Consider the following 25,382-nt stretch of genomic DNA (forward strand, 5'->3'; position numbering starts at 1 on the left):
TCTGTAGCTGGTCTGGCTCTGGACTACATTTCCCAGAGTCCACAGCGGCCCAGCGTTACGTCTCTCTTGACGTCGTGGCGAGGTCGTTAGCTTCGCAGGGCCCCGGACGCGACCACGGGGAGGCAGAAGGTGAGGGGTCTGGGAGTCCGGGGCGGGGACAGGGCGTGTCCAGAGAGCCTTGGGTTTTTGCGCGCTGGCGTGAGCGGGCTGAAAATGCACAATTCTGAATGTGTCTTTGTGTGTCATGGTGGTGAGTAGATTGTGCGACTGTGTGTGCCTTAGTGGGTGTGAGATTGTGGCTGTGTATAAAGCTGTGGAGGTGTCTATGATCGTGTTTCATTGTGTGTCCTAAGAGTGGATATGTGTTTGTGTGACATTGACCATTTGTTCAGCACCAAGTGTGTGGGTGTGAGGTGCCTCTGACTCCAGTACTCTGACAGATTTTGGCCCTGGACAGTGATAACCTCAGCCTTTCCCTGTAACACCGAAATTGGGCATGATGTCCAGTCTTCTCTGCTCTCCCTCCCCTGTGTGGGAGGGTCGGGCGATGACCCTTTAAAAATGCCCTGGTCCGTCATGATTGCTTTTCCTTGACTCTTCTCCAAGAGACGTATTGAGAAGAGAAGAAAAGAATTATTATTGAACATCCAAAAGCCAAGTTCTCCGTGTATCAGTTTTTCTTCTTTCCCTGAAACCCTTCTTATTATTCGTGATGTGTGTTAAAAAAAAATTTAGCCAAATAAATGTGAAGATTAATTGGCTTTATTCAACAATTCATGAATCAGCCAGCATCCCATCTACCAAGTAGAGAGATACTCCAAGGAGTTGGACAAAATGGAAGGTTTTTATAGGCAGTAGGGAAGTGGTGCAAGGAAGTTATTAGCAAAAGAAAAGAAAGGATTGTTTTAGGCCGGGACATCTTTTAGGGGAAGGGAATGGCAGGGGTCTTATCATGCAGATTACCTCACTAGTGCTAATCAGGAAATTTCAGATTGATTGTTTAAAGAGCACATTTTCTTTTGTTTGTTTGTTTGTTGAGTTTTTATTTAGGAGCACATTTTCTTGAGAGAGATTGAAACTGGTATTGTCTTGTTTGCTGTTATGGGGGCACATGACCCCATTTGGGGCTTTTTTTTTTTTAACACGTGCTTTTCCTTCCTTCTTCTGAAACTTCTTGCCTAACAAAGACACACACCACCACCCACCCCCAAGTGAACTGGTGTCCAGTGTTTGCCATTGGAGTAAATTACTGAGTGCTATGGAGGTGAACTGAAAGGCCCATACCTTCCATACTCCCTATACACCTAATGTTAATCTAAATGTTTTTAAACTTTTCATTTTTAATTAGCTTTAGACTTAAAACTGTTGCAAAAATAGAATTCCCAAATACTCTTAACCCAGCTTCTCTATCAAAGCCAAGAGATTAACGCTGATAAATAACCAATCTACAAACCTTATTCAGATTTCATCAGTGTCCCTTAGTGTCCTGTTTCTGGACAAGGATCCAATCCAGGATCATATGTTGCAATTAAGTTGGTAACTCTCCTTAGTCTTCTTTTATCTGGAACGGTTACTCAATCTTTGTCTTTCATGACCTTGACACTTTTGAGATGAACTGGCCGTTTATTTTGTAAATTCTGCAATGTAGAATGTTCCTCAGTTTGAGGTTGTCTGATACTTCCTCATAATTAAATTTGGATTATGCAGTTGAGGCAAGACTACCCCAAAAGTGATGTATTCTCAGTGCATCTTATCAGGAGACACATGAGATTAATTTGTCTCATTATTGGTGGTGTTAACTTTATTTGCCAGGTTTCTCCACTGCAAAGTCACTCTTTCCATTATAATTAATGTGTCTCAAGGAGAAATACTTTAGGTCTATAAAATTATGCTGTTTTTCATCCTACTTCCACCTACTACATCCATTGATAATTCCTGCCTGAAAATTTATTACCAGGTATTTGCCAAACGTTGATTTTTTTTTTTCGGATTCTGTTATTCCTTCTACATTTATTAATTATAATTCTGTCACAAATAGATTTTCCTTCTCCCCATTTAATTGATTTACTAACTTATATAAGTATAGTCTGGATTTTTTAATACTATAGGTTATAATCCATTACTATCACTATTTTATTGCTCGAATTGTCCCATATTTGGCCACTGGGAAACCCTTTGGATTGGTTCCTGTATCCTTTCAACATATCCCCTTTATTTATTTATTTATTTAGTACTTCCTTATTTTCCTGCACCACAGGATGTTCCAGGTTGATACTGTACTTTCCCAGCCTTAGTCCTGGAATCAGCAAATTTCCCAGGGATCACTGGCTCCTTTTATTAGAAAATTATATTTAGAAACCGAGATTAGATGTGCTCGTTGCTACTGGGATGTCTTTGCTTCTTGACTTTCTCAGATATGAAATATATGCATCTGTACCCACACATCTGTATCTATCTGTATGTATACCTATACAGATAATCCATGATGTCATATGATATCTCCAATTCCAGTTCAATACCACAGGGCTTCTTCTAGACATCTCCATTTCCTTTTCCGTAACTCCTTTCTCTGACAGTGAAAAACTCGGCTCTCATTAACCACAGTACATTTATTTATTTGCTCAGTCTTGAGTAGAAAGTAGTTCTAACACATATCCCCAAACCCCATATAGTTCTTTTTGTATTTAGTCTTACAGTTCATAGTAAAAAATACAGCACTGCCCCCCCAAAAATAAAATAAATAAAAATACAGTTTTCCCTACACCCATCTGTATGGTAATATTACTCATTTGTAATATAGGTTCATTTGTTACTGTTTGTATTTTATTTGGGGCTCCCAAACACACATCCTGGTTGATTTTAATTATTTTTTGAGTATGTGAAACATTAACATGGTTCTGAAAGTTAGAATTAGACCAGAAGATCTACTCAGTTACTCCTCCATCATTCCTTCTCTCCCAATTCCATTCCCCCATTCTTTCCACACTGTGCCCAATCACCCATTATAGGTAACCAACCAATCTCAGTTTGTTGGGGGTTTTTATGGTTAAATATACATAACATAAAATTTACCATTTTAATTATGCTGTTCAGTAACATTAACTCCATTTGCCTTGTGCAGCCATCGCCACCATTCATCTCCAGAACTTTTTTCATCTTCAAAGACCGAAACTCTGTACCCATCAAACAATAATTCCCTTTGCCCCTTCCTCCAGCCCCTTGAAACCACCATTCTGCTTTTTACCTCTATGAATTAGAATATTCTAGGTACCTCACATAAGTGGAATCATACAGTGTTTGTCCTTTTATGACTGACTTATTTCACTGAGCACAATATCTTCAGGATTCATCCATGTTGTAGCATATGTCAGAATTTCCTTCCTTTTTAAGTCTGAATAATTTTCCATTGTACATGTATACCACATTCTGTTTATTAATTTATCAGTGGGCACTTGGGTTGCTAACACCTTTTCGCTATTGTGAATAATGCTGCTCTGAACATGGGTTTTCGAATATCTGTTCATGTCCCTGCTTTCACTTCTTTGGAGTATATATCCAGAAGTTGAATTGCTGGATCACATGATATGTTTAATTTTTTGAGGAATCACCATACCATTTTCTACAACAGATGCACTATTTTACATTCCCACTGGCAGTGAACAAGGGTTCCGATTTCTTTACATCCTTGCCAATGCTTGTTATTTTCTGCTTTTTTTATAATAGCCATCCTAATGAGTGTGAAGTGGTATCTCATTATGGGTTTTGATTTGCATTCCTTTAATTATTAGTGATGTAGGAAATCTTTTCACGTTGTTTGTTGGCCATTTGTATATCTTTGGAGAAATATCCTTTGCCCCTCCCCCCCTTTTCTTTTGGCTGCACTGTGCAGCAGTGCAGGATCTCAGTTCCCCGACCAGGAATTGAACCTGGGCCATGGCAGTGAAAGCCTGGAATCCTAACCACGAGGCCACCGGGGTTTGTTTGTTTTTTGTTGTTGTGTTCTAGGAGTTCTTTATATACTCTGAATAGTAATCCCTTATAAAACACATGATTTGCAAATATTCCCATTCCATGGATTGTACTTTCACTCTGTTGACAGTATCCTTTGATGCACAAAAGTTTTTTATTTTGATGAAGTCTACAACACATTTTTTTCTTTTGTTGCCTGTGCTTTCGTTGTCATATCCAAGAAATAATTGCTAAATCTAGTGTTATGAAGATTTTCCCCTATGTTTTCTTCTAAGAGTTTTATAGTTTTAGCTCTTATGTTTAGATCTTTGATCCATTTTGAGTTAATTTTTTAGTGTAGTATTAGGTACAGGTCCAACTTTATTCTTTTGCATGTGGATATCCAGTTTTCCCAGCACCATTTGTTGAAAAGACTGTCCTTTCCCCTATCAAATAGTCTTGACTCCATTGCTGAAAATTATTTGACCATATATGTGAGGATTTCTATTTCATTGGTCTAAATATCTGTCTTTTTGTTAGTACCACACTGTTTTTTGTTTATTTGTTTGTTTGTTTTTTGTTTTGTTTTGTTCTTTTGCGGCACGCGGCCTCTCACTGTTGTGGCCTCTCCCGTTGCGGAGCACAGGCTCCGGACACGCAGGCTCAGCAGCCATGGCTCACGGGCCTAGCCGCTCCACGGCATGTGGGATCTTCCCGGACCAGGGGCACGAACCCACGTCCCCTGCATCGGCAGGCGGACTCTCAACCACTCCGCCACCAGGGAAGCCCACCACACTGTTTTGATTACCATCTTTGGTAAGTTTTGTAGTAAGTTTTGAAATCAAGAATTGTGAGAGTAAGATTGTTTTGGCTATTTGGGGTCCCTTGAGATTCTGTGTGAATTTTAGGATGGATTTTTCCATTTTTTCAAAAAATCATTGGGGTTTTCATAAGGATTGCATTGAATCTGTATGTTACTTTAGGTAGTATTGCCATCTGTCTTGGTCAGCTCAAGCTTCCATAACAAAATACCATAGACTGGGTGGCTTAAACAACAGAAATTTATTTTCTCACAGTTATGGAGGTTGGAAGTCTGAGATCAAGGTGCCACCTTCTCACTGAGTCCTCGCATGGCAGAGAGAGAGTGAGCTCTCTGGTATCTCTTCTTATAGGGACACTACTGCTATCATATCAGGCCCCCACCCTTATGATGTCATTTAAATGTAATTACTTCCATAACGGCCCTATCTCCAAATACAGTGACATTAGGGGTTAGGGCTTCCAACATATGAATGGGGCGGGGAGGACACACACAATTCTAAGTCCGTGACAGCATCTTAACAATATTAAGTATTCCAAGTCTTGAACACAGGATATCTTTCCATTTATTTATGTCTTCTTTCATTTCTTTCAGCAATCTTTGTAGTTATCAATGTGTTAAGTCTTTTGCTTCCTTAGTTTATTCCTAAGTATTTTGTTCTTTTTGATACTATCATAAATGGATTTGTTTTTTAAAATTTTCTTTTCTGATTGTTCATTGTTAGTCTATATAGAAATTCAACTGATTTTTGTGTGTTGATTTTGTATCCTGCAACTTTGCTGAATTCATTTTTTAGTTCTGACAGGGTTTGTTTGTGTGTGTGTGTGTGTGTGTGTGTGTGTGTGTGTGTGTGTAATCTCTAGGGTTTTCTATATATAAGATTATGTCATCTGTGAACAGAGATAAGTTTACTTCTTCCTTTCCAATTTGGATGCCTTTTATTTCTTTTTCTTGTGCAACTGCTCTGGCTAGGACTTCCAGTACTATGTTGATAGACATCTTTGCATACATATCCTTAAGGGCCTTTTTTACATCTTTTTTGTGTGTGAATTGTCCATCTCTTTTTCCTGTTTACTTTCATGGGGTTTTTTTGTTTGTTGTTTGTTTGTTTTTGGTGCTTTGTCACAATGTTTAAGAATTCTTTACACATTAGGAATATTAGTTCCTCATCTGTGTTGTATGGTGCAAGTATTTTCTTCCAGGTTGACAGTTGTCTTTTGACTTTGTTTATGGTGTTCTTTGTCGTTGAATATTTTTATTTTTATGTAGTCAAATTACCAATGTTTTCCTTTATTGCTTCTGGAGTTAGAAAGCCTTTCTCAATCTCAGGATTAAAGGGGAATTTACATGTGTTATCTTCTAATAACTGTATGATTTCATCTTTTACATCTAGCACCCTGATCCATTTGGAGTTTAATTTTGTGTATGGAATGGGGTATGGATTTAATTTTATATTTTCTAAATGGCTATCCAGTTTTCCCAGCACCATTTATTAAGAATTTTATCTTTGCCCCACTGACTTGAAATGCCATCTCTATCATATACTAAATGTCCATACATATTGATACTTGGTTCTATTTCTAGGCCTTCTGTTCTGTTCCACTTGTTGGTTTGTCTATTTATGCACTACTACCACACTGTTTTAATTATAGAGACTTTACAGTACATTTTAATGTCTAGTACAGCTAGTTTCCTGATGTTCCTTTTTTTATTGTCAAATTATTCAGTTTCTCCTTTATACCATTTATGCAGCAAAGGGCTCTGTTGGCATAGATCTACATCTTTTGGAGGGTTGTGATTTGTTGATTCATGAACAATGGCCCCTGCATAATTGTACACAGATACCCTGGATCATGTAACACTTGTTATTAATATTTTTGATTTTCACAGTCTGGGTTGATGAACAAGGCCTTCTGCTGTTCTGGCTTTTAGGAGTAAGAATGTGATTGGGACCTATATCAGAAGTCTAGATTCACAAATCTGGGATAAAAGTTTGTTTCAGTAACCAGATCTAATTTGATATGGGACATTTTAGGTTTGGGGTCTTAAATTTGTTTTCAGCCAAATCCATGTTGTTCTTTCGATAAGTTATGGAAAAAACAAAAAAAAGAATATTAGCTAGTAGTACTTGGTGTTTGTAAATAAGTGGTTACAGCAGGGTTTTTAAAGAAGGTCCAGGCTCCCACCCTTAGACTTCAGGGCTCTGCAGACGCCATGAAATTTTATGCAGCTTTTGCAGATACTTTTTTTTAAAATACTTATTTATTTATTTATTTTGGCTGCGCTGGGTCTTAGTTGCAGCACGCGGGATCCTCACTGCGGCTTGCAGGCTCATAGTTGTGGCATCTTAGTTATGCCATTCGGGCCTCTTAGTTGTGGCATATGAACTCTTAGTTGTGGCATGCATCCCAGACCAGGGATTGAACCCGGGCCTCCTGCATTGGGAGCACGGAGTCTCAGCCACTGGACCACCAGGGAAGTTCTTGCAGATACTTATTTATTTGATTTTTTTCTTGAAAGGAGTTTTATGATTTCATAAGATTTTCAAAGAGATTCATGACCCTTAAAAATTTAGAACTGCAATCAAAGACAGTAGTGCCCGGTAATAATAACCTTTGAGATGTTGTGCAAAATTTGTGCCCAACAACAGGGAGTTAAAAGAGGAAGTTTCTATCACATATTACATTCATATGATGGAATATTATTCAGCTAATAAACATATGCTTACAGAGAGTTAACCAGAACAAGGAAAATACTGTAATGATACAACACTGAAAATGATGAATAAAAAAGTATTCAGGGCTTCCCTGGAGGCGCAGTGGTTGAGAGTCCGCCTGCCGATGCGGGGGACACGGGTTCGTGCCCCGGTCCGGGAGGATCCCGCATGCCGCGGAGTGGCTGGGCCCGTGAGCCATGGCCGCTGAGCCTGCGCGTCCGGAGACGGTGCTCCGCAACGGGAGAGGCCACAGCAGTGAGAGGCCCGCGTACCGCAAAAAAAAAAAAAAAGTATTCAAATTTTGCAAAGATCCCATCCCCAAATTTTTTAATGGGTAATTTAATGGAGAAGAAACTGGCTACGTATCTGACACCATGCATTCTGCTTTGTGCTCACTGACTCACTTAAACTGGAAATTGCACTGTCTTGAAAATTGGTCATTCACAGGATGTTTTTGATAATGAAGCTATTTCAGTGCACCAGAGAATATGTTAAAGGACTGTTAAAGAACTTTTAGTTGTAATTTGTTTCAATCAGACTAATTTCCTTTTTTGTCCCTACTTGTGTTGTAGACATTGGCTCGATTGCTCATAATTTTTGTGCTGCCAGGAAAATAAATGTCAGCTACAACTCTAGTTATTTATTTTTGTTTAAGTGGAAAGTACTGTTATGTTTTTTATTATGAAATATATAAGCTTAATGCAAAAATTAGAAATTTTTCTTAAAATGTAATTCATCTAAAGATAAATATTCTTAATATTTGATGGATATATTTCAGGTATTTTTCTGTGGGATTTTTATTTATTATTTATTTATTTATTTATTTATTTTTGCGGTATGCGGGACTCTCACTGTTGTGGCCTCTTCCGTTGTGGAGCACCGGCTCCGGACGCGCAGGCTCAGCGGCCATGGCTCACGGGCCCAGCCGCTCCGCGGCATGTGGGATCTTCCTAGACCGGGGCACGAACCCGTGTTCCCTGCATTGGCAGGCGGACTCTCAACCACTGCGCCACCAGGGAAGCCCTTTCTGTGGGATTTTATAGAGTGGTATCTCTTATATAAATTCTGTAACCTGCCTGCTTCATTTAATAATGCATTGACTGTGTAACAATTATATTTTAAAGTCACTATGTAGTATTTCATTATCGAGATGCACCTTAATTTATTCCCTTTACTGCCTACTAAAGAGCATTTATATTTCTATATTTTAATTGTGAAATTGTCCCAAAAGTACTCTTGTGCATACAACTTCATGTATTTTTATAATGAATTCCTTTGGGTCAGGCATTAGACATTTATTAAGAATTTGCAAATATGCAAAATCCTAATCTAGAGCTCAGGGAGACAAAGTACTTTTAAAAAGTGAGAATCTCTGTTTTTAAATTACAAATAATGTAATGGGGGAGATAAAACTTGTATACAAATGTCCAAAGTAAAGGATGAAAAAGGGCACTAGTTTACCCTGATAGTATGCTATGAGAGTTCATAAGAGGAAGATATTTGTATGACCAGAGCTGTCATTGTCATGTCATGTCATATCTAAGTCAAACTGATCCCATAAGAACTCTATGGAGGTGAACTGAGTCACCTATATTTCCTGCAATTTTCATTCTAATCATCAGAAATCCAAAGTATGGGGACTTTCCTGGAAGTCCAGTGGTTAAGACTTCGCCTTCCAATGCAGGGGGTACAAGTTCGATCCCTGGTTGGGGAGCTAAGATCCCACATGCCTCATGGCCAAAAAAGCCAAAACATAAAACAGAAGTACTATTGTAACAAATTCAATAAAGACTTTAAAAATGGTCCACATCAAAAAAGTCTTTAAAAAAAAAAGTGTTCAAAAGAAATACAAAGTATGACCAGTGGAGCAAGATGATTCTATAGCTGTTCAGAGAACACTGAGGCAAATAGGGCAGGTGCAGAAACATAATAAACCTATCTGGCGAGAAGTGCTGAAAGGAAGCATCACTTATACACAGGACTTGGCCTGAATGACTTTTAGTTCTCTTCCAGGCAGGTCTCCAGCACACATAAATGTAGTTACCAAATCAAGAAGTTTGCAACAATTGGGAGCTGACAAGCAAAAACAACAAAAGCCATTCTGTGAAAAAGAACTGTTTTTAGAATATCCTGAGCTATTATTTCATGTTCAAAGGAAGATTGTTTAAAATAAAGTATTTCCTTTTTCATCTGCCGTTTGGGAGTAGCTTATACTTAACAGAACTTTAAAATATGCATTTAAAAATTAATGCATGGTTATTGAAAAACTGCACTTAAGCAAAACTAAGAAAATTGAAGATCACAACCCAGAAATAACCAAAGTAATCTTTAAGGATAAAACTTCCCAGATACGTTCAGTCTGATTTGTCTGTCTATATCGTCTATGTTAATATATACATGTATTTTACAAATAAGACCATATGATGCCCAGTTGTTTTGTAATCTAACCATATCTTGAACATTTTCTATGTTATTAACTACTTAATTACTACTAAATTTGTGAGTACTGAGAATTGCTGTTTTATAGAAATCTTTAATTTATTTAATATGCTGTTGTCTGACTCAGAATCTTGAACATTGCCTGAGAATGTGCATACCTCTCAGTGTATTGATTTTGGGTTGATGTTTAGACTGGATGTTTACATCCATAAAGCTCAATACAACATTTAAAAATATGACATATAGGAAAAGTTTCAAGTTACATCAGAAATTCACTTAGTTAAATATCAGAGTCATGTTAATATTTTGACAAACGTATAGATTGGCCTGTCAACAAAAGGGATGTGCAGATGTTCATGGTGCTAAAGGAGGCCATGTTACTGCACACAAAGCAACTAATTATTAATATCTATAATAACTGGTGATCAGGAAGTGATGTTTTAAGAAATTTTCATCTTTTTTTTTCTTTTTGTCTGCGTTGGGTCTCCATTGCTGTGTGCGGGCCTTCTGTAGTAGGGGCAAGCGGGGGCTACTCTTCGTTGCGGCGTGTAGGCCTCTCATTGCAGTGGCTTCTCCTGTTGTGAAGCACGGGCTCTAGCCTCACGGGCTTCAGTAGTTGTGGCGCGCAGGCTCAGCAGTTTTGGCTCATGGGCTCTAGAGCGCAGGCTCATTAGTTGTGGTGCACAGGCTTAGTTGCTCCGTGGCATGTGGGATCTTCCCAGACCCGGGTTCATACCCGTGTCCCCTGCATTGGCAGGCGGATTCTTAACCACTGCACAACCAGGGAAGTCCCAGAAATTTTCATCTTAATACAATAGTTTATTATTTATATGTAGGTGTTTCTTGTGTTTAATTATGTTTAGGAAATTATTTGGGGGCTTTGTGTTAAAATGTGACTCATTATATTTTTCACATTTAAAATATTGGGAGAGAGGCTCCTGGTTAGAGTTTTTACTCAGAATGATTGCTTTTTCAGGAACAGATTGCTAATGTTAAGGTGAAGATATCTATATATATCTACTTCTCATGAGCTGTCAAGTTCTCGCACTCCCCCGGCCCAAGCCTTGTGTGATGTGGGATCCATGCCCGCTGAACAATAAGAATGTCTGTCAATTTAGGGACAGGGAAAATCCAGGGACGTAACTGCAAGCTTCACTGGGTGGTGTGTAGATGGCTGAACTTCGCTTAGAAGGATTTGTACAAAGATTTGATGATAGAGATCTAAAGGAGCATGATTTTGCTGGATCAAGAACAACTTGTCCCCTAACTCACCATCTGCCTTTTTAGGGCCTTTTGTTTCACATTGTGGGTTTGTGAAAAATCCCTTTGAGATGTATAGAGTTGGAAATGCACAGCTCTGCTCTGTTACTTCTGAAGTTTCCTCTGACTTTTTAAAAATTATTCTGTCTTGTATTGACCAAGGCCGCAAGTCTGAATTTTTATTTAGTCAGAGTATAGCTGAATTAGCATATTAGTTAGGACAGGTTGTTATGCTGTGGTAGCAAACAACCCCCAAATCTCAGTGGTTTACAAAATAACTTTTTAATTTTTGCTCATTATGCATCAGCATAGGCAGGGTCCCAGACTAAAGGAGACTCCACCATCCTGTAGCTGTACCATCTGAAACACACAGCCTCCTTGGCCACCACATCAGCAATAGAAAGATTAGAGAATTATGTGGTCTGGATTATGTGGAAGACTGGATACTTGAAAAACTGGATAATGGTGAGACATTAGTAATTAAATTAGTAATGTCTACCACACTGGCTAAGACCCATTTCTTTTTCTGTGTATAGGAAGTTGCTTCTGTAAATTAGGTGTGAATTCTTTTTGGAGCAAGGAAGACATCCTGGACTGTGGAAAGAGGTTAACAAGAGGCCTGTGCACAGGTGAGTGAGGAGACTAAGGAAACAGAAAGCCTTTTATATGAAAGCTCACCTCCTCTGTGGGAAGTCAGTTACTGTTTGAGAACACACCCCTCAAAGGCTCTAGAACTATGGAGAAGATTAAGCTCCTTCAGCATACAAGTTCCCAGAGGCACTTTACTGTCACTCGTATCACTCCATTCGTATTTTCTTTTATAATCTATCCTGCCCCATGAGGAGGAAGGAATTAATTGTGTTATTTATGATGATAAAACATATGCTTAAGGGAAAACTTGAAAACACAGGAAAACAGGGACTTCCCTGACGGTTCAGTGGTTGAGACCCCATGCTTCCAATGCAGGGGGCGCAGGTTCCATCCCTGGTCAGGGAACTAAGATCCTACATGCAGCGTGGTATGGCCAAAAAAAAAAAAAGAAAAGAAAAGAAAAAAAAATACAGAATGGGCTTCCCTGGTGGCGCAGTGGTTGAGAGTCCGCCTGCCGATGCAGGGGACACGGGTTCGTGCCCTGGTCCGGGAAGATCCCACATGCCGCGGAGCGGCTGGGCCCGTGAGCCATGGCCGCTGAGCCTGCGCGTCCGGAGCCTGTGCTCTGCAACGGGAGAGGCCACAACAGTGAGAGGCCCAAGTACCGAAAAAAAAAAAAAAAAAATATATATATATATATATATATATACAGAAAAAGATTCCCCCATAATTATACACCTAGAGACAAATGTAAAAATTTAATTGAAAATCCTTTCAATCCATTTTCTATGCATACACATATGCATGTATATATGCATGTATATATTTTTCCTATAAAAATAAGATTACATATACTGTTTTATTATCTACCTTATTCACCCAAAGTTGTTTAACATCTTAACATCAGCAAAGATATGTTTTTATGGCAACAATGTTTCCATTTTATGGATACACTATATTTTGTAGGATATTTAAATTCTCTCCAAGTTGTTTCCATTGTCAGCAGTGTCTCCATCATACACCCCACATTCATCTTTTGGATAGAGTCTCAGATATAGAAGTACTTCATCAGAGGATATACATGGTTTAATTTCTGCTAACATTGCCTTGTTGCAAGTTTATACCAGCTATAATCTACTGTGTGTGTCCATTTCCTCACATCATGCTCTTGTGACGTGTCATCAGTCTTTTAAAAATCTGCCAAATTGATAACTGTAAAATGTTATTTCCTTATTGCTTTAACGTACACTCTCTTCATTACTAGTGAAGTTTTAAAACTCTTGATAGGTTGAGGAGCCACTTTATTATCTAGTGAGTTGCCCATGCATATCCTTTGCTCATTTATCTAAAATTATTGCTTTTTTCTGAAAATTTAATTTAAATTTTTAAAAATTTATTTATTTATTTATTTTTGGCTGCGTTGGGTCCTTGTTGCTGCGTGCGAGCTTTCTCTAGTTGCAGTGAGCAGGGGCTACTCTTCGTTGCAGTGCACGGGCTTCTCATTGCAGTGGCTTCTCTTGTTGCGGAACACAGGCTCTAGGCACACGGGCTTCAGTAGTTGTGGCTCGCAGGCTCTAGAGCGCAGGCTAAGTAGTTGTGGTGCACGGGCTTAGTTGCTCTGCGGCATGTGGGATCTTCCCGGCCCAGCGCTCAAACCCATGTCTCCAGCATTGGCAGGCAGATTCTTAACCACTGTGCCACCAGGGAAGCCCTGAAAATTTAATTTTAAAAGCACTATCCAATAAGAATTTTTGTTGTTTATCTGACTTGTGAGTTAAAGTTTTTTTTTTTCATTTTATCATTTGCCTTTTCATTTTGATTTTAGTATTTTGGGCTAGAGTTTTTAAAATCTCAAATATAAGTTTTTTCTTTGTATTTTTCTGCCTTGTATGTTATGTGTTCACAAAATATAAATACATTATATTTGTCTGAAGTACATTTACAGATATTTTATTTTTATATTAAATATTTTATCAAGTTAGAACTTCTTTTTGGCTTATGGTACAACCACAAAAAATAGGCTGAGAAATTGCTACTTTGATAAACTCTTAAGGTTTCCATTGTGATCTTGTACATTCATTGGAGAGTTTGAGTGCCTCCCATGTAGTATTTTATGTCCTGAGGAATTAATAATGAACAAAACCAACAAGATCCCTGCTTTTAAGTTTAGTGGGAAGAGTCAAATAATTGACAAGCAAATATATAATGTAATGTATAGTAGCACTGAGAGCTAGAAGGAAAAATAAAGCAGGGAAGGCTAAAGTGAATGACAAAGGGTAATATTTTAATAGTTTGGTCATAGAGGTGAAGTTTAAGCAGAAACCTTCGTGGAGGGAGCAAGTGAGCTCTATGACTATCTTGAGGAGGAGCATTCCGGAAGGAATATACAAAGCCTCCAAAGGGAACATGGCTGGTATTATGTGGTGCATTCTAAATAGTCCATGGACATTTAAGAATAATATCTTATTGGTAAGTGAAAATTTTAGGATTGTTACCAGGGTGCATCCACATGGCCCTTTGTGAATTTTTATAAGCTCTCAGGGATTCTTTCTAATATAAAGATTCAAGTATTTTATTTCCTCCAGAAAACACGCTTATTATTAACTTTTATTCACTTTTCCTCCCGCTGTTCTGTTTTATTCTCCACTTTTACGTATATTTTAGGTCTTCTGGATCTCTCTTCCATATCTCTGACCTTTGTTTTCAGAATTCATTTCTTCTGTGTCTTTTTCTCCCCTGAATTCTGAGATGTTCTAGGCTTTTCCCTCCTGATTTCTAATGTATCTGGTGCCTTCTTGTCTAATAATTCTTAAAAGAAACTATTACTTGTCAGAATTGTCTCCTGTGAAAAAGCCCTTATAAAAGATTTCAGTTTCCTTCTCCCATTAACCCCTAACTCTCTTAATTGGGCCTTTTCTAACTCTCTTAATTGGGGAATTTATTGTTCATTCCCCTCATTAATGGCAATAACCACAGGGAGACAGTTTATGCTGATGGAAACTTTCATGGGCAATAAAATACAACACTTGGGTTCATATCCCACTCAGTGTGGCCTTGGGTCAATATCATAACCTCTCAGGCCTTCTAGCTTCTCTTATGTATAATGTGAGAAATAAAATCAACTTTATTTAACTAACAGGGTAGTTATAAAATTAAAACTAAATGAAAGTGTATATGAATGGCACTGCATCACCTCACCCTAGAATCCTGGGGATCATTCCTGTACTTATGTACTCTACCTTCCCTAGTTATGAACGAACTACCTGTGATCTTCTGTAATTCAGCCCCCAATACTTGGGTGCTGGTTCCTATCCCCTCTCTCCTGCTCAAGGTCATTGCTCCTGTGCAGTTGTCTCCTATGTCCCTGCATTATTCGTTTTTCTCTACTGGGTTATTCCCATCACTATAAACCATGCTGTAATCTCTTCCACATTCAAAACAAACAACCGTTCCTGGATTCCATATCCATTTCTAGCTCTATTTCTCTACTCTTTTCAACAGAACTCCTTGAAAGGGATGGCTCTTCTGTCTCCACTTCCTTTCCTTCCATTTTCTCTTATAAATGTATTTATTTATTTATTTTTGGCTGTGCTGGGTCTTCGTTGCTGCGTGCAGGCTTTCCCTCGTTGCAGCAAGTGGGGGCTACTCTTTGTTGCAGTGCTCGGGCTTCTCACTGCGGTGGCTTCTCTTTGTTGCGGGGCACAGGCTCTAGGCGGGCGGGCTTCAGTAGTTGTGGTATGCTGGCTCAGTAGTTGTGGCTCACCGGCTCTAGAGTGTAGGCTCAGTAGTTGTGGCACACGGGCTTAGTTGCTCCGCGCCATGTGGGATCTTCCCAGACCAGGGCTCCAAACCCATGTCCTCTGCATTGGCAGGTGGATTCTTAACCACTACACCACCAGGGAAGTCCCACCTTCCATTTTCTCTTGAACTCACTCCAGCCAAGGTTTTGTGTCCTCCACTCTAGAGAATCCACTTTTGTTGAGACTTCTAATGATCTCTCTAATGCCAGATCCAATGGACAGTTCTCGTTCCTCATACCACTTGACCTATTGGTAGCATTTGACAGTTGTTCTCACCTTCCTTCTTGGTATACTTTCTTCACTGGGCTTTCAGTGAAGCCCCAATTCTCTTTTTTTCCTTCTATTCCACTGATGTTTCCTTTTCAGACTCCTTTCTTTCTTTTTTCCTTTTCATCTCCCTGTTCTCTAACCGTTGGAGCCCCTCAGGCTCAGGCTTTGGACCGTTTTTCTTCCTTACCTTTAATCACTCTGTAGGCAATCTTACCTAGTATCAGAGCTTCAAATATCAACTGAACATCAGTAACTTCCAGTTTTATATTCCTACATTTGGACTTCCTCTGAACTCCCAGATCTAATGTCTAATGGACATCTGGCATTTCCACTTAGACATAAAATAATCAGCTCAAGTATTAAGGTAAAACAGAATTCATAATTGGTCCATCCAAACCCGCTCCTCTCATAGTCCATTGTGTTAAAAAATGGCAACTTCATACCTCTAGTTGCTCAAGCCAAAAACCCTAGCATCATCTTGGCCTCTTTTTTTTTCTTTTATACCTAAAATCAGTAAATCCTGTCAGCTCTTCCTACAGAGAATATCTAGAATCTGATCAGTTCTTGTCACCTCCCCCATGACCATACCACCCTAAGGCAAGCCCCTCAACCCCTTGCCAGGGTTACTGCAGTAACCTTCTCAGTTCCCCCCACTTCCCTGCTTCCCCCCCTTGTCCTCTTAGTCCATTTTCCATGAGTGATCCTTTTAAATGTAAATCAGATTATGCCATTCCTTGGTTTGAAGTGTTTCATTGGCTTCCTCTCTTACTCAAGAGTAAAAACCAATGTTCTTACACAAGGCCCACAAGCCCTGTGTGATCCAGCTTCCATCTACCTCTCTGGCCCTCATTTTCTCACTCACCCCATTCCAGCCACTCTAGTCTCCTTCCTCTTTGTTGTTAAAGCCTGCTCTTGCCTAGAGGCCTTTGCATTTGTTGGTCCCTCTGCTAGGACTGTGCTTCCCCTAGATTTCTGTGTCGATGAAAAGCCTTCTTAGACCACCCTTCATTTCCCCATCTCCTTAATCTTTTTATTTTCCTCTATAGAACTTTGACTCCTTTACATATAAATAGGAATATCAATGTCAGTATATCAATATTTGTTATTGTCTCCTTCCATTAGAATGTGAGATCCGCTGGGACAGACTGGATTTGCTATCTTCCTCACACATAGAACCATGCCAACTGAGTTGGGAACTCAGTAAATACGAAAGAATTCCTGACTCCTTTTTCTCTCTGCATCCATATCCAATCAGATGCCAGAACCAGTTGATTTTACTTCTCTGACACCTTGAATTCATCCCCTTCATCCTCATTTCTACTATCACTATCTTGGGTCAGGCCCTTTGTTTGCTTGGGAAAGTACAGGCACCTTTCAGCTGATCTCCCTGACTCCAATTGTACTCCTCTCCACTAAAATAATCTGGCTATATTGGCCCTTTCACTTCCTTTTTTAAATTCTTCAGTAGCCTTCCATTCATTAATGGGTGAAAACCAAACTTGTATATATTCAGTCAGTATTCATTGGTCACCTTTATACTTCAGTCACTGTGGCCCATACCATTTACAGTGATGATGAGACCTGGTCCTCATAGTTAATGTCATAAGCATTATCTTCCTCTATATTCTAGAATTAATTAGATTTAAATTCAGATTAACTAAAATTAAATTAAAAATTCAGTTCCTCGGTCATACTAGCCACATTTCAAATGCTTAGTAGCCACATGTGGCTAATGGCTACATTATTGACAGTACAAGATGTGACGATTTCCATCATCACAAAGGTTCTATAAGACAGCACTGGTCTAATCCTTGCCCCAAACGGTACAAGTCTTTCCCAGTTATTCTCTGCAATCCAAACACACCGTCTACTTTTGGTCCACTGTTTTTGCCACTGCTCTTCACTTTGCTCAGAATGCTCTTCTGTCCCTTTTCTGCCTATTAATATCCTCTGATTTTAGGCCCCAAATCATATTCTGTAACTTACAGGAAATTTTCCTTGACACCAGCCCCCAATGATTTAACTAGTCTTCCTTCTGACGGCACCCCTCCCAACCATGGGAACTCAGCAAGGCAGTCTGGCTGCTTACTTCACTATTGGAATTATTTCCCGCTGTTGCCAATGGAAATCAAAGAAAATGGATGTGACGTCTCTGCAGGTGGACGGCAGTAAGAGGGGCTTATTTAACTTGCTTCTCAGTGCAACTTGGTAGGAGAATACAACATCTTAAAGCTGCATATGTGTAGCACTAGTGTTTCTTTTTAAATAGTTGGGGGAAAATGACCTAGAAAACCAAATTGCAGCTTGGTAGCCAAAATTAACTCTTGGTTTATTTGTCCTTTGTGTGTGAAATGTCCCACTATTCCATGCGTCTGACTTCCTCATGTATCTGTTGATCAGTTTTGGTTCTTCTTAGTACTATTGAGATCTATCCAGTTGATACCAATGGCCTTAGCGGCGGCAGCCTCTGGAATAACTCCTTACACCTTTCTGGCCTGCATTTCTCTAGACTTCACTCTCCAGGGAGGAGTTTTCTTTTCTTACTTTTTGACTCTCTTGCACACCATATGCACTAAGGATTCTGGAAACTTCTAGCATGACTGCGAAGTGGCCAAGAGAATAAAGTACCTGATGATAAATCACAGTATTAAAAAAAAAAAAAAAAGCATGGGTGCTCCTTGCACCTGTAATTAGAACCAGCCTTACTACCTTCCTTAAAAAACCCCTGAGTTCTCATTATCTTAAAGTAGGCCGTTCTCCACCAGCCTCAGCAGTTGTCAGCCAGAGAGGAAGTGATGTTCTTCAGGAAAGCAGTAGAGAGGGCTTATGTGGAAAATAAGGATTGCTGGGCCAAGAAGCTTCTAGAAATTGAGTTCCCACTCAGGTAAATACTCTGGATGTGTAGGTATGCTTGTAAGATGCCTGTATTACTGTGGTTTTTTTGCTCCTGTCTGATAAGTCCAGCTGGGGCTGGAGGCTTTGACGAAACCTCTCATATGGATGGCGTGGCCCTTTTTGAACTTAGAAGGCGAATGTAGAGCCGGGGAGGTACCCAAGCGGTTTTGCCTGTTGAACCCAGAGAAGCTGGAAAACTTTGTTTAAGGGTTGTCTTTTTTACAAGGTTTGGCCTACACAGGTATGCTCTGCTCCTAGCCTGTAGGTACCGTCCTCATCTTTAAGGGGTAAAGTCTGAGTGAGTCTGAGTTGTGATCCTCCTTGCTGCAGCTGCAAAGGAAGGTCTGCTTGGTACAGCTAGCTGGGAGCTGTCTAGGCCAGAATCCCTCCTGCTAACGTGCTTGGATTCTATGTCAGTGCCGAAGCACATCTGCCTTGAATCCATCTTTCAGTTTCCTTATGGTTTAGGAAGGGGCTGGGTTTTGTTAACTCAATAGTTCTTAGCATTAGTGTTGTGTGGTGGGACAAGGGGAGAGCAAAGGAAGCAGAGCAGGGACCCTGGAAGTACAGTTGTTTTAAGCTCATCTATTTAGGCGTGCTGAGGCAAGCTCGGTTTATGAAATTTGCCCCTTCTCCCCCTACTCTGTTTTTTTTTTTTTTTCAGAACTCTGCACTTGTTCAAGAGAAGAATCTAAAGAAATCCAAGCAGGACAGGTAGTTCTAAAAGCCATGACCCAGGTAAGCTGAAGTTTCCTCTATCCTTGAAATAATATCAACATTTGTGTTCTTTATCCTGAGACTTCCCTGTCTGGCTGAGCCCCATTCAGTAACCTGCTCTCAGTTCCTCCATTGCAGAGAACCAGCAATGATGCCTCACCTCCCTTTGTGGCCCTCTCTTCTCCAAGTGTTCACATACGTGCACAATGTTCTTACCAGAGCACCAATGGAGCAGAAATATATTCTCCTGAGAGAAATTTGAGAGCCATCCTTATCAGAACCATGGTTGAATAGAGCCAAAGATAAGATAACTTTGATCTTTTCCATTAACCCAAGTAGTTTCCTTTTTTCCTTCTATTTTAAAATATCACCCCCCTTTAAAAATCATAAAACATTTCACAGTATTGAAAAATACATACAAAAACGTGTCTATAACATATATATGGTATAAAGAATAATAAAATGAGTTGATATATTTGTTTAATGTACCATCTAAGCAACCCTTATCCCCTCCCACATCCCTTCACATATCGTATTACCACCTCACCAACGTTAATGACTACTTTTAATTTTGCGTTCGTTAGCACTTTGATTCTTATAATTTACCATATATGAATGCCTGCTGAACAGTATACTGTTGAGTTTTTCATTTTTAAATTTGATGTACAGTTGTCATATTCTCTATATTTTTTACCATATTTTTTCACTCAACACAATGTGATTTCAAGTTATTCACGTTAAATTGTGTAGCACTAGGTCAGCAGTTCTTAAAGTGTGATCCAGGAAGACTTTGAGACCCTTTCAGGAGGTCTAGGGGTCAAAATTACTTTTATAATAATAATACTAACACATTATTTGCCTTTTTCACTCACAACTCTAATGAGTGTACAGTGGAGTTTCCCAGAAGCTATATGAAATGTGTTATCCCAACAGATTGGGGAGTTCCCTGGTGACCTAGTGGTTAGGATTCCTGGCTTTCCCTGCTGTGGCCTGGGTTCCGTCCCTGGGTGGAGAACTGAGATTCCGCAAGCCGCGTGGTGCAGCCAAAAAGTAAAATTAAATTAAATTAAATTAAATTAAGTTGGCCAACAGATTGAAAACAGAAGATGTGAAAATCTAACTCTTTCATTCAGCCAGTCATTAAAGAGATTTGCAAAAATGTAAAACAGTGCTACTAAATTTATTTCATTTTGACAAAGTTATTTTTCATAAAATGTGTGTTATTTATGTTAACAGGTTTATTATTATTTGGATAAATTAATAATTTTTAAAATTTATCTCTTTTAATTTCTAATGTGGTATATATTGATAGATTTAACCAGCATTAATGAAAGTCTTCAATAACGTTAACAGCTTTATTTATTGTACATATGTATAATTCACATACAATGAAATACACCCATGTAAGTATATAGTTCAGTGCTTTTCTAGTATATTTGCAGAGCTGTGCAACCATCAGCACAAACCATTTTAAAACATTTACATCACTGCCAAAAAAAATCCTGTTTGCATTAGCCGTCACTCCCAAATTCCCCTCCTCATCCCCTGGCAACCACTAATTTACTTTCTCTCTATGGAATTGCCTTTTCTGGACTTTTAATATAAATGGAATCATTGAATATTTGATCTTTTGTGTGTGACTTTTTTCACTTAACATAATGTTTTCAAGCTTCCGTGATGTAGCATGTATCAGTATTTTGTTCATTTTTATACCAAACAATATTCCATGGATATGTATAGACCACATTTGGTTCAGCAATTCATCAGTCTGTGGACATTTGAGTTGCTTCTACTTTTTGGCTATCATGAATAATGCTGCTATAAGCATTGGTATATACCAATGTTTTTAGGTAGACATATGTTTTCATTTCTGTATACTTAGGAGTGGAATTTCTGGGTAACATGTTAACCCTATGTTTAACATTTTGAGGAACTGTCAAAACTGTTTTCCAAAGTGGCTACCCCATTTTACATTCCTACCAGCAACGTAAGAGAGTTCCAGTTTCTCCACATCTTCACCAATATGTGTTTTTTGGGAGTTTTGTTTTTTGTTTTGTTTTGTTTTGTTTTCATAATAGCCACCCCAGTGGATGTGAAATGGCATCTTATTGTGGTTTTGATTTGCACATCTTTGATGCTGAACATCTTTTCATGTGCTTATTGGCCATTTGTATATTTTCTTTGGAGAAATCTCTTCAAATTCTTTGGCTGGTTCATAATTAGGTTGTCTTTTTTATTACTGAGTTGTGAGAGTTTTTATATATTCTGGATTCAAGTCCCTTATCAGATAAACAATTTGCACATATTTTCTCCCAGTTTTGTGGGTTGGAATTTCACTTTCTTGATGAAATTATTTGCAGAACAAAAGCTTTAAATTTTGATGAAGTTTATTTTATCTTCTTGTTCTTTTTGTTTCTTTTTTGTGTCTGGTGCCATATCTAAGAAACCCCTGCCTGACCAAGGCTGTGAAGATATACTCCTATGTTTTCTTCTAAGAGTTTTATGGTTTTAGCTTTTACATTTAGATCTACAATTATTTTGAGTTAATTTTTATATATAGTGTGATGTGGGGTCCAACTTCATTCTTTGCATATGGATATCTACTTATTCCAGCACTATTTGTTAAAAAGACTAATCTTTTCCCATGAAATTATCTTGGCTGGTTTAATTTAATATGTGGTAGTCCTTAGGGAGCTGGTAGAAGATGCCTTTCTTCAGAGAGGTTTTGCAGCTAGGAGTATTCTCAAATTCGGCACACTTTAATTTTTCTCCTGGGGTTTCCCCCAGCTGCATGAATTTCAACCTCACTAAAAATGAGACAACCAGTCATTATGTGCTTCCTAAGGGGATGCTATAGGAAGTACACAGTACGACCTCTGACATATTTATGTCCCCTAAAAAATATGGAAGTAGAGAAATATGTTAAACTATACCATGAAGATATGATCAGCCAAATCCAGAATATGGGAAATGCTACTGATTCAAATGTTTGTTTAATGAATAAACAGCAATAAAAATTTTTAAAGGGTCTGTGGATGCTATAAGAGATTTGAGAGACTTTAGGAAATCTATAAACTAATTGCAAGGGGTGGATTTTGTTTGAATCCTGATTTGAACAAACCTACTGTCAAAAATCACTTTTGAGAAAATTGGGGCAATCTGAAACTTGATCTGGTTATTAGGAAATTATTGTTAATTTTATTAAGTGTGATAGTGATATTCTGGTTATTATGCCTTTTTTAAAAAGCCTAATCTGTTAGATACTAAAGTATTTGTGGGTGAAATACTATAATGTTTGGTATGTGGGATTTGCCTCAAAATATACCAGGGGTAAAAAATGGAAAGGAAGACCTAAAACAAGATTTGCAAGGTCTTGTTAAGTTACCGAAGCAGAGTGATGGATTCATGGGGGCTCATTATACTATTCTCTGTACTTCTGTGTATTTTGAAAATTTTTGTAATCAATTTAAAAACTAAAAGTCATTTCATTTACTAGTAGTGCATGGGTTTATTGTTTCAGGGATTGGTGACATTTAGGGATGTGGCCATAGAGTTCTCTCAGGAAGAATGGAAGTGCCTGGAACCTGCCCAGAAGGACTTGTACAAGGATGTAACTTTGGAGAACTTCAGTAACTTGGTCTCACTAGGTAAGGACATTGTATAATACAGGACCAGCCAGGAAACAAGGCTCCCAGGGACTACAACAGTGGGAGGCTGTTACCACCTTCGGCTGGAGGGGGTAAAGAGAGGAAACACTGCCACCGGAAGATAGTGAGAGCTAGAGCCATGGAGAAGGGCCAGCTGGTAGCCACTGTAGCTACCTCCAGAACTCCTGGGTCAAAGGAGGGAGCGAGAGGGATAAGAAATATCCTGAACTGTCTTCCAGTCCACTGATGCTTTCCATCTACCAAACCCAATGAGATATGATAGGACCAGGGTAATACAGTCCTTACAGGTAAGCTGTCTGGGGCACAGCTAGGCACATAGCAGGGCCAAGAGTAGCGAGGAATGGATTGGGGAGAGGGAGAGGGCAAATGGAGAATAAAATTTCTGGTTTCTTCATGGTGAATTTCTGGGAAGACTTACAAGTTTCTGGCTAAGTTTCTGTTCTCTGTCTTCAAGGGAATTGTTCTGTGCTTTGTTGAAGTGGAAATGGGTAGTGCCATTGGCACCTCCACCTTCCCATCCTTTGGACAACCTTCACACCTTCCCTTATGTAATTGCCTCTCTTCCTTAGCAACCAAGAGACTGGGTTTGAATTTGGAAACAGCACGATCATGCCCCATTTCTTTTCCTATAAACAGGACTTTGCCTTTCTAAGCCCGATGTCATCTCCTTACTGGAGCAAGGGAAAGAACCCTGGATGGTTGTAAATGATATGACAGGACCATGGTGCCCAGGTGAGTGAGGGCTGATCCAATGGGGGGAGGTCACTGGGAATAATAGCCCAGCAGGTGAGTCAACTCGTAACAGTAACTTGAGTTATTGTCAGGAAACTCCCTCAAAGCCCTACCAAAAACTGAGGAATAAAAGCCTGAGACGTGAAGCCACGAAGAACAAAGACCTTGCCAGCATCAGCTTCCAAGGGAACCTTGCCTTTATCCCCATTAATTCCTCTCTGTTCTTTCTTCTCTTATGTTTTCTTCTCATTTCAAAAAGGAATGTGCCCCTTTCCGGTGGCAGCTATTTTACCTGGAGTTTGGATCCTTTTTTCTGCAGTGTCTTCATTCCTTAAAAAGTATTTATTTTCTTAAAACAGCTTTTCACTTCACCTAATTCAGCAATTCATTTAGTCTCTTAACTTTTGAGAGGTAAGGATGTGTAGTGGCTGAGGGAATACTCTGGAATCAGATTTTCTTTTTTTTTTTTTTTAATTTGTTTGGCTGCATCGGGTCTTAGTTGCCGCATGTGGGATCTTCCGTTATGGTGCACAGGCTTCTCCCTAGCTGTGGTGTGTGGGCTGCAGAGTGTGAGGGCTCAGTAGTTGCAGTGCATGGGCTTAGTTGCCACACAGCATGTGGGATCTTAGTTCCCCAACCAGGGATTGAACCTGTGTCCCCTGCATTGGGAGGCGGATGCTTAACCACTGGACCACCAGGGAAGTCCCTGGAATCAGGTTTTCTGAGTTCAAATCCTGGCTCTGCCACTTACTAGATCTGTGAGTTTAAGTAAGTTACTTAAATTCTCTGTGCTTCAGTTTTCTCCTCTGAAAATGGGATTAAAAATAGTGTCTTCCTGGGGCTTCCCTGGTGGCGCAGTGGTTGAGAGTCCGCCTGCCGATGCAGGGGACACGGGTTCGTGCCCCGGTCCGGGAGGATCCCACATGCCACCGAGCAGCTAGGCCCGTGAGCCATGGCCACTGAGCCTGCGCGTCCGGAGCCTGTGCTCTGCAACGGGAGAGGGCACAACAGTGAGAGGCCCGCGTACCGCAAAAAAAAAAAAAAAAAGTGCCTTCCTCATGTAGTTAGTGTGGCTTTTTTATGAGTTAGTATGTGAAAATGCCCAGAACAATGCCAGGCAATAGTGACCACTAAAAAAATGTTAGTAAGTATTTGTAACTGGCTCTTGCTGGACAGAAATGGAGCCTTTGAATACTTAGTTATGTTACTACCTCATGACTTCTCTGTATTGTTGTCATTTATTTTCATCTGGGATCATTTTTTCTCTATCTGAAGAACACCCTTAATATTTCCTTTTGTGTAGGTCTGCTGTTGACAAATTCTGTCAGCTTTTGACCACATGAAAATGTCTTTATTCTACCTTTTTTCTTGTAGGATATTTTCACTGAGTATGGAATTCTGTGTTGGCAAGAATCTTCTCTCAGCCCAAAGAAGAACTCATTCCACTGCCTTTTCTCTTCCAATGTTGTCATTAAGTCAAGTTGTTCCAATTTTGGAAAATGTTCCACATATATTTAAAACTAGTG

At 39.3% G+C, this 25,382-nt stretch overlaps 1 protein-coding gene across 1 annotated transcript in view; it reads left to right on the top strand.

Moving 5' to 3' along the window:
• The first annotated feature begins 1 nt into the window (after position 1).
• Positions 2–25,382, top strand: part of ZNF565 (zinc finger protein 565) — a 31,751-nt gene continuing 6,370 nt past the window's right edge. Inside the window, exons 1-6 of the mRNA XM_067720195.1 lie at positions 2–129; positions 4,595–4,764; positions 11,720–11,812; positions 19,404–19,477; positions 22,977–23,103; positions 23,761–23,856. Of these exons, the coding sequence (XP_067576296.1) occupies positions 4,650–4,764; positions 11,720–11,812; positions 19,404–19,477; positions 22,977–23,103; positions 23,761–23,856 (505 nt within the window). The 5' untranslated portion in view covers positions 2–129; positions 4,595–4,649. The remainder of the gene's footprint in view (positions 130–4,594; positions 4,765–11,719; positions 11,813–19,403; positions 19,478–22,976; positions 23,104–23,760; positions 23,857–25,382) is intronic.

Source organism: Pseudorca crassidens, chromosome 20, assembly GCF_039906515.1.
Source record: "Pseudorca crassidens isolate mPseCra1 chromosome 20, mPseCra1.hap1, whole genome shotgun sequence".
Lineage (NCBI taxonomy): Eukaryota > Metazoa > Chordata > Mammalia > Artiodactyla > Delphinidae > Pseudorca > Pseudorca crassidens.